The sequence below is a fragment of the Heteronotia binoei genome, chromosome 19, assembly GCF_032191835.1.
Source record: "Heteronotia binoei isolate CCM8104 ecotype False Entrance Well chromosome 19, APGP_CSIRO_Hbin_v1, whole genome shotgun sequence".
Classification (NCBI taxonomy): domain Eukaryota; kingdom Metazoa; phylum Chordata; class Lepidosauria; order Squamata; family Gekkonidae; genus Heteronotia; species Heteronotia binoei.
Genome location: NC_083241.1, coordinates 44844944 through 44854906, shown reverse-complemented (window position 1 = coordinate 44854906; position 9963 = coordinate 44844944). Strand labels below are relative to the sequence as shown.

At 50.1% G+C, this 9963-nt stretch overlaps 1 protein-coding gene across 1 annotated transcript in view; it reads right to left on the bottom strand.

The window, feature by feature from the left end:
- The window catches only part of ADAM10 (ADAM metallopeptidase domain 10), a 53881-nt gene continuing 43918 nt past the window's right edge, over positions 1–9963 (bottom strand). Inside the window, exons 12-16 of the mRNA XM_060259825.1 lie at positions 8191–8374; positions 6755–6863; positions 5075–5295; positions 2704–2830; positions 1–2537 (exon numbers count right to left, since the gene is read on the bottom strand). Coding sequence (XP_060115808.1) covers positions 2443–2537; positions 2704–2830; positions 5075–5295; positions 6755–6863; positions 8191–8374 — 736 coding nt within the window. The 3' untranslated portion in view covers positions 1–2442. The remainder of the gene's footprint in view (positions 2538–2703; positions 2831–5074; positions 5296–6754; positions 6864–8190; positions 8375–9963) is intronic.

Below are 9963 nucleotides of genomic sequence, written 5' to 3'. Positions count from 1 at the left end.
TGATTTCATCAAGTCTATTTATTAATGCATTTTCAAGTTTCAAAAAACCTTACATTTCTTTGCACAATACTTTATTTTTTTTTTTGCAACTTTTTAGTAAAAATTTCCAAAGTGAACAGAAAAAAAGATACTGTATAAAACACAGTGGACATTAAACTGACAGCAGTATTAGATCGCCATTTCTCTGGATGTTTAGTTTTCAATTTACCACATTTTGACTTAAGAGCGGAGAGTTCAGTGCAGTTTTGTCTTTTGCAGAAAACATTTCAACTTGGACTCCTCCCCTCCCCCCCCAAAAAATCCGTCAGGGTGGCCAGCTGTCTGCCAATCACCCAAGTCACAGGATAACATGACAAGCAAAGAATTTACATGTCCCATAAGATCTACCACGCTCAAGAAGTTACTAAGAACTCTTGCAGAATAAAAGTCACCGTTTTTAGAAATGCAAACCTGGCTTTCAGTCTTTCGCACAGTCTGGAAAACAGAAAGCAAACCCAAATGCATTTTAAAATGTGTTTAAAAGCAACAACGAGAGATCTGCTAACTAGTTAAGAGCCTTTAGAATTATTTAGTCTCTTGGTCTTGGGCAAGGGGAGGGGTTCTCGTGTACAAAATTTCGTCTCTAAACCATGTACAAAAAAGCTGTATTTTGAAAAAAGTCACCACGTACTGTACAAGTTTTACAAGGAAGAGATCCCATTGTATTCTCTAACATTTTTGGCCTTGCTGGCTTGCGTACATTGTGAGAATGCGTGTGTGTAAACCTTATACTCTTGGGAATAAAAAAAAACTAAGCCAAAAGAACAAGGGGGGGGGGGGGGGCGGAACCCAAAACCACACAGACCTGCCTGAACCCTTCATCAATCTGATTCTCAAGCAAAGCCAGAAATACTATCATCGCCAGTGGCCTCCCTAATTAGCTCATTGCTTTTGGAAAAACAGAAGCAGCGGATCACAAGCTCAAATAATGCCCTCTTCCATTTCCTGCATAGCAGTAAAGCCTATCGCAAAACATTGCTTTTGATTTTTCTCTTGTAAAATGCCAATTATTTACACTGGTCATAGAAGCTCGGGGGGGGGGGGGATGGGACAGGAACGCATCCTGCTGTTTTAAGCTACCCTTGGCCTCTCTCAAAGCCTTCCCAGCCAGCCCCTTCCCGCCTTCCACCAAGTTCATCCGGCTTTGGCAGCAGCAGCCACCATCAATACATTTGTTTTAGTGGTTATCTTTAAAAAAAACAAAAAAAACAACAACAGTGTCATGCTGAGAGGTTACCAAAATACTTGTTAAAATTAAAAAAAAAAAATCATTATCCACACAGTTTTTTTTCATCTCTCCCAGGTTTGTCAGAACCGGGAACTTAATTACCACGCATTAAGACGATCAGCTTATCAAAAGAAAACCAGCTACCGACTGTATGAGGAAAAATATAACAAAAGACATTATCTTTCTACCAAAGCCTGGAAAAGAAAAATTGATCGCTTAACAGAATAAGAATCATAGGCGGAGAGAGTCTTTCTTTTTGAAAATACTTCTGTGCAGAGAGCTCTCAGAAGCCAGACAGTTTTCGTAAAAATCCACACGGGGGGGGGGGGGGGGGGACTTTCAGGCCGACGCCATCCCCAGGACAGCGGCAGCGTGACGAGGCGAAGGGCCCAATCCAGAAGGCCCATTTCCTGCACAAGTCACCCCCTTGCCTGCCTCCCCACCCAGCCCAGGAGCAGCCCCCTGGCTTTCAGGGCCAGAACCAGCATTTGCGCTAATTCTGACCGTATTATAGATACAATTAAAAAAGAAAGAAAGAACTGGATTTGATTCACAATTCCTGCCCCTAAAGCCGCACAGAATCCTGGCCTTTTATACACCACCCATCTCTGTTATCCTGAGTATGTCGATTAAACAGTAATTTCTTCATTAAGAGCGCAGAAGGTTTATAATACAAAGAAACATCCATATTGCAATGTTCTTGTTTTACAATTGCACACACAAGTACGGGTGTACATTAGAAATACAATGTCTGCATATAACAATTTATGTACACTGGCAAAGTAACGTCTCCAACGTTGAGGTGGGCTGCCTTCCTAAGCCTGGACAGTTGAAAAATAGAGACTTTTAATAATCATTCGGGGTTGTGAACGGAAGTTCCACGAGAGCCACGCCTGCCTGCGAGTGAAAAGGCAACCGTGAAGAGAGCCGAGGGGAGAGAAAAGCCACGGTGCTTCAGACCTCCTGCCGCTCCAGCAGCTGCATCTCTTGTAAGCAGGGGAAGACGGGCACTGAAGGGCTTCCGGGAAAGCCCGCCTCCTCCCTGCCTTTCTCTCCCCCTGCTTTGAGAGTTGGAAGTCAGACCGGGGGACAGTGACTTAAAACGCAGGTTTTCTTTGGAGTGAAATTTTTCCCACTGTAGGCACTAGGAAGAACCAAGGCAACAAGCAGCGTGCTCAGCGTCTCATGTGGCCCATCTGGTAACTCTCCCGGGGCCGCTGGCGGGGCGGAGGCTGAGTCGTCGGGGGCGGTCTCCGGCGCTTCAAAGTGCCTGCCGGGAAGGAAGAAGGGCACAGCGTCACCAAGGAGGAAGAGGAGCAGTGCCCAAAAGCGCGCACCTTCACAGGCTAGAGCCACCTTGCTGAGGGCCACACGCAGGGCACATTTCAGTGACGGGACCCTGGGGAAGGCGCACCTGCGACACGAGAGGCACTTACCTGGAAGGGGCTTCGGAGGGGGCAGCTTGGGGTTGCTGCTTGGCGTGTGAACGCTGCAGATTTTGATGAAGCCGGCCATCAACATGATCAGAGCGATGCCCATCAGCAGGACCGCCCACCAGTGTGCCTAGAATGGCAAAGGTTCAAAATATATGCTCAGACCTGGCCCCAAACCATGATCTGAGCTACTGTTTTTCCTTCCCCTCTTTCCTGGTTCCCTCCACCCCACCCCAAACAGCTAACCAATGATGCTGGTCTGACGGAGAAAGAAGAAGTCGTTATTGGATTTATATCCCACCCTATTCTCTGAATCTCAGAGCAGCTCACAATCTCCTATTCCTTCCTCCCCCACAACAGACACCCTGTGAGGTGGGTGGAGCTGAGAAAGCTCTCACAGAAGCTGCCCTTTCAAGGACAACCTCTGCCAGAGCTCTGGCTGACCCAAGGCCATTCCAGCAGCTGGGAGTGGAGGAATGGGGAATCAAAACTGGTTCTCCCAGTTAAAAGTCCGTGCACTTAACCACTACACCAAACTGGCTCTCAGAACAACTGGACTAAGGACAGCCTAAGTCCACTGAGTGACGCTCTGAACCCAAGATTCTCTGGTCCCTGCCAGCCCCACAAGGGCAAGGAAACAAGAGCCCCTTCCTCCTGCTGAATGGGGCTGTTGAAGCCTGAAGCCAGCAGCGGCTGCAGAACTGGAGGATTTGAAACCAGATGGCTCCGTCTCACGCAAGACTCCGAGATGGCTGCACGACCCCAGAGGCCTCATTAGAAGCAGCACAGTACGGGCCACAACTGGGCAGGAACGGGAAGCCAGAGCAGATCGGAACGGGCCTGACTGGGAGAAGACAAAAGCAGAGCACAACTGGGTGGGAGAAAAGACTCAGCATCTCAGGGACCAAGGGACAGGACAGAGGCTGATGACCCGAGGGATCCTGCGGTGGTGACAGGGCAGAAAGGAATCCCCCCAGAACACAGGGAAGCGTGTTCACTGAATGTGACCTTCCGCAGAGTTCGCGGTTACCCTTGCCTTCCCTCCGCTGGGAAGCCAGTTTCAACTAGCCCTGACCTGCCCGAGTCGCCTAGGAGGCTTCGGGGTGAAGGAAAGGTTTGGAAACTATTCAATCCAGTCTTCCCGCATGGCCCCCCTCTTTCCATCTACCACAAACTGCGGCGGGAGCCAAGTTCTGCTTATTGGTTTATTTTATTTCATGTGATTTATGCCCCACCCTCCTCCACAAGCTGGCTCAGGGCGGGTCACTGCAAAAGGAGAAGACAGCCAAACAATTCCCGTAAAATCTGAGCCAATCAGTATCTGAACAACAGCACTCCAATACGGTCTCCAGGTGCCAGGTTTAAATGGCCTGCAAGCTTAAGAGGCGGGGATGTTAACAGGTGGGACCAGACCACACCCACGGCACAGATGACAACACAGAGGGTATGATAACCAGCCACGGGCAGGTTAGAGCTGGGGGGGGTTAATAGAATTTGATGTCTGCAGCCTCAACTAAAGGCCTGGTGCAACAGCTCCTTTTTATAGGCCCTGTGGCACCGTAGTGAGTCCTGCAGGGCCCCAGTCTCAGTAGGAAGCCAGTTTGGTGCAGTGGTGAAGTGCTGGGACTCTTATCTGGGAGAACAGGGTTTGATTCCCCACTCCTCCACTTGCACAAACTGGAACGGCCTTCCTGGGTCAGCCACAGATCTTGCAAAGTTGTCCTTGAAAGGGCAGATTCTGGGAGAGCTCTCTCAGCCCCACCTACCTCATAGAGTGGATCTGAAAGCTAGTTTGGTGTATTGGTTAAGTGTTGGGGCTCTTATCTGGGAGAACAGGGTTTGATTCCCCACTCCTCCACTTGCGGCTGCTGAAATGGCCTTGGGTCAGCCATAGTTTTCACAGGAGTTGTTCTTGAAAGGGCAGCTGCTGTAAAAAGCTCTCTCAGCCCCACCCACGTCACAGGGTGTCTGTTATGGGGGGAGAAGATATGAGATTGTAAGCCGCTCTGAGACTCAGAGTGGAGGGCAGGATATAAATCCAGTATCATCATTTATCAGTACAGAGCCAGAGCGAAAAAAGCTCTGGCGGAAACTAAGCCGATGTCTTTGGGGTCGTGGATCGCCAGAAGATGTTGCTGAGATGAGCGTAAGGCTCTCCTAGGGACATAACGGGAGAGGCTGACCTGCAGATATGTCTTTCCATCTTCCAAATTCACTGCTCTCTATGTTGCTCATCCTCTCACTTTTTAATCGTAGTCAAAGTAGTTGCTTTTACTAACTAAAAAAAAAAAAATTCAAGTTTGCCCGAATATGCTGACTTTCAAATGACCTGGCAAAGGGAACCACAGCAAAGATTCCGCTCTTCAAAACTTACCACGATCCATTCTGCGATGTTTTCGTAGAGCTCGGGATTAAAAATGGCTTTCTTTAACCTGGCCAAGGGGCCGTCCGCATCCACCAACCGGCACCTCATGAAGACGTCGCAGTAGCCTTTGAAATCGTTGCAGGGCGATCCGGGCTGCAAGGTGATGGTTTTGCTGCTGAAGTACTCCTTCCATTTAACGGATCCTGTACTCGCACATGTGTCTGGGCGCACTGGGGGACGCAGAACACGGGGTCAGGCCGGGAAAAGGAAAAGCGAGAAGGCACCAAACGCGCAGCGCCTGAGCAGGACCAACAGAGCAGTTTGTTCTTAAGGGGGCACGTCCGTGCTTGGACTGGAGAATTACAATGGGGGGCCAAAGACATTTTGGTACTAGAAGCAAATGGTAACAGAAATAAAAAGGAGGAACGCAAGAGGACGGTGGCTCAGTGGAGGAGCATCTGCTTGGTAAGCAGAAGGTCCCAGGTTCAATCCCCGGCATCTCCAACTCAAAAGGGTCCAGGCAAGTAGGTGTGAAAAACCTCAGCATGAGACCCTGGAGAGCCACTGCCAGTTTGAGTAGACAAGACTGACTTGGATGGACCCAGCGGGGTCTGATTCAGTAGAAGGCAGCTTCATAAGTGTTAGGGAGGGAAGGTGGCTCAGTGGTAGAGTTTCTGCTTGGTAAGCAGAAGGTCCCAGGTTCAATCCCCGGCATCTCCACCTAAAAAGGGTCCAGGCAATAGGCGTGAAAAAACTCAGCTTGAGACCCTGGAGAGCCACAACTCTGATGTACTGAGGGTCTGATTCAGTATAAGGCAGCTTCATATGTTCATATAACAGTTCCTGTGTTTGCTCTAGTGGATTAGGATGTGGGAGGGGGGGAGAGAGAAAAGAGGGGGGACCCCCCCCCCCCGAATCAAGAACCAGAAGGGTCAGTTATGAAAAAATTATAGGGCCAATTTCTAAAAACAGTAAGTATAAACCTGAACTGACCCTATAATTTGTTTGTAACTAGCCTTCCTGGTTCTTGATGTACTGGGCCCCAAGGTTCCAGATCTGCTTCCCCACCCATCCCCCAGCAGCCTCTGAATAAACACCAAGAGATCTCCAACGAGGAATAAACCCAAATTCTAAGACATTTCTGAAACACTACTATCCAAGTCTTTGGCAGGAAAAAAATATTTCATCTGCAGATGTTGTTGTTCAGTCACACAGTTGAGTCCGACTCTACTTAAATTTAAATCTGCATTTTTACATTCCCAACCTCCTGACACTGAAAGGACAAGGCAGGCTAGCCTTTTAAAAACTGACTCAACAAATCCAAAATCCACGCAGACCTTGGGAAGGGGCTGTGGCTCAGTGGCAGAGCCTCTGCTTGGCATGCAGAAAGTCCCAGGTTCAATCCCCGTCATCTCCGGTTAAAGATCTAGCAGTAGACGATTTGAAAGGCCTCTCCCTGCCTGAGACCCTGGAGAGCTGCTGCCAGTCTGAGTAAACAATACGGACCTTGATGGACTGAGGGGGGGCGGGGTCTGGTTCAGTGCAAGGCAGCTTCATGTGTCCAGCAGTGAAGTTTCTGCTCCCTCCTTTCCCCCTGACCTACCATTTTTGATTATGCTCTGGAAAGTGTCTGAAGGAGACAAGGGCCACTCTATGCACCCAGCTCTCCCAGAAGGAAAGGCGGCTTACTTTTCTCCATGCAACAGACGTGGCACAGCTCCTTATCGTCCTTTGCGTCAGAGCTCGCACACGTGCATTCTTCCAAGCCGTACTTCTCACAGATGGAACCAGCACATTGCTGTGGAAGGAAAAAAACAACAACCATTCTTACCCAAACAAGCTTCATCTCTCTCTCAGTTAAGTATCTAATCCACACAGAGAGGAAGCCAGAAACTATTTCAAGCATCCTGCTACCGAGAGTGACTTGGTGCTGTCTCATAACGAAGAGGCCCAGTTGCTTTGGAAGGTCGGCCTCACGCAGAACTGGATGTTTGGAATGAACACATTCAAGCACCTCACTAACAGCACAAACTAGCTCAGACCGCCAGTCCTTTTAATCCCAGCAACTATTTCATCTAAGTACAAAATTCATGTTTACTCCTCCTCTTCCAACCCCTCACCAAAAACCCCCTGGAAATGGTGGAAGCTGGAGAGAGAGCTGCAAAATGACATGCCAACCGCTGAGGCAGTGGGGGGAGGGGGAGGAGAGGTTAGGCCAGATCTTGCTGGAGATGTGGAGGGTGGAAAGCCAGGAGGACTGTGCTGGGTTACAGTTCAGCTCCAGCAGGGGTGTCAAACTCATTGGTTATGAGGGCCGGATCTGACTTGTTGGGCTGGGCTGTCGGGCTGGGCCATGTGTGTACCCTAATTAAGATGAGGTAGCAGAGATATAAATTTTATAAAGAACACCGACAAACACGAATATATATTTTTTTAAAAACTTAAAACATGCTTAAAACATCAGCACTCATTGGTCCTAAAAGTGCTTTCTTTGCATCTCTCCCATGGGATCCAGGGAACTGGGCAAAGGAAGCTCGGGCTCCTTCCTTCCTTCCCTCCCTCCCCCCCAGGGGACTGGGGGGGGAGGAGCCTCAGCCAACAGAAGGAAGAGAGGCTTGGCTCAATAGCTCTGCTGCGCAATGGAAAGAGCCTGGCAAAGCAAGCTGTTATGCAGAAGGAAGATAAAGGGAGAAGAAAGCAGATGACAGCCAGTTGCTTGGGGGCCTGATAGGAGCCCTCCGGGGGCCTGATTCGGCCCCCAAACTACATGTTTGACACCCCTGAGCTACAGCAAAGCCCTGTCTGTCTGCTCCTGTGGAAGGCATAAAACGGGATATAGAAATGACAGCCCCTCCCCCTACATCTTCCTCCCCAAATCACAAGATCCATCTTCAGCAGCCTCTTTGACCTTCCACCTCCAGTCCCCAGAAAACATGTGGTTAGGATGCTTGCTTAAAGCCCCGGGAGCACTCCTTCCACACTGGCCCAGCCCTGCAAAACCCTGTGTGGTGGGGACAGGATGAGACCCCACTCCAGAGTTTTCTCCGCTGGCTCAGCTAAGTGGGTGGGTGAGGGGGGGGGGGTTGGTCCTCACACACACCGAGAGAGCCGGTCGAAAGACTTACGCCGTTGATGCAGACTTGTGTGTTGCGGTTACAGTCAGTCAAGTTGGGCTTTGGGGCAGAGGTCGGGCAGAAAGAGGTGTTGCCGTTGCATCTCCCTTCCTCGGCACATTCGGAGTCATTCCGGCATTTGGCTCCTTGCCTCCGGAACTCGCACTGGGCCGTGCAGCAGGGTCCTTGGCTGGGGCTGGAAAGGAACAGAAGAGCCATGAGAGGCCTCAGCCCTCCTCAGGAGGTGAGCCCTGGGCTGCAGGCTGGCGCCAGTATGGATCAGGACCAATGCTCCCTCTAAGCTGCGGGATCTTGGGAGCAAAAATTCTACTTTGTGAGCTGCTGGCATTAAAGTTGCGAGCTGCTGCATCAATCGGTTTGCTCCGGGGCCCTCCTTCCTGAACGAAGATAAAAATGTGTGAGCTGGAGGTTAAAAAACTGTGAGCTAGCTCACACTCACTCAGCTTAGAGGGGACGCTGATCAGGACCCGACTTCTAATCAGCATCCCCTGCAAAGATGAGGGGGAAGCACTGCTGGGCTCACCATACTGACTGCCTCTTGAGAGAGGAAGATTCCCCTGTCTGATCTAATGAAAAACGAGGGTGGCATTTTGCTCCCACCGCCTCTCCCGAGGAGCTCAGGGTGGCCCTTCTCTCCTCCCTCTTATCCTCTCACCAGCCCTGCGAGGTAGGCTAGGCAGACCGTGTGGGGCCAGATCGTGGTTGTCCCACAACTCTCAGAGCCGTGGGGATTTCCATTTGCACCTCCTGGACCCTGAGACCCCAACACTCCCCCACCCCCCCCAAATCTCATCCTGCTGACGTACATCTCTGCCAAGAGCGTTGCAGTGGGAAGGGGACTCAAAAATACGATGAGTCAAGAAGACCCATATTTCATCCATGCTGCCTGAGCTGCAGTTTGTGGATTCCCTCACCCCAGTCAGTCACCAGCTGGGGGATGTGGTGAACTGCTGGACTGAGAGGCCGCATCCTGCCTGTGCTGCCCGGTTTTTCTCCTCCTGGTCACTGGACCTCTCTGGAACAAATCCTACACTCTACAAGCCCTCCAGTCGCGCACAATTTCACAACTTCACAACAAGCATAGCCACCTTCAAGAGGGGTTTAGATAAAAATATGGAGCAGAGGTCCATCAGTGGCTATTAGCCACAGTGTGTGTGTGTATATATATATATATATATAAAATTTTTGCCATTGTGTGACACAGAGTGTTGGACTGGAGGGGCCATTGGTCTGATCCAACATGGCTTCTCTTATGTTCTTCTGTGACACAGAGTGTTGGACTGGATGGGCCACTGGCTTGATCCAACATGGCTTCTCTTATGTTCTTATGTGACACAGAGTGTTGGACTGGATGGGCCATTGGCCTGATCCAACATGGCTTCTCTTATGTTCTTCTGTGACACAGAGTGTTGGACTGGAGGGGCCATTGGCCTGATCCAACATGGCTTCTCTTATGTTCTTCTGTGACACAGAGTGTTGGACTGGAGGGGCCATTGGCCTGATCCAACATGGCTTCTCTTATGTTCTTCTGTGACACAGAGTGTTGGACTGGATGGGCCACTGGCCTGATCCAACAGGGCTTCTCTTATGTTCTTATGTGACGCAGAGTGTTGGACTGGAGGGGCCACTGGCCTGATCCCACAGGGCTTCTCTTATGTTCTTATGTGACACAGAGTGTTGGACTGGATGGGCCACTGGCCTGATCCAACAAGGCTTCTCTTATGTTCTTATGTGACACAGAGTGTTGGACTGGATGGGCCACTG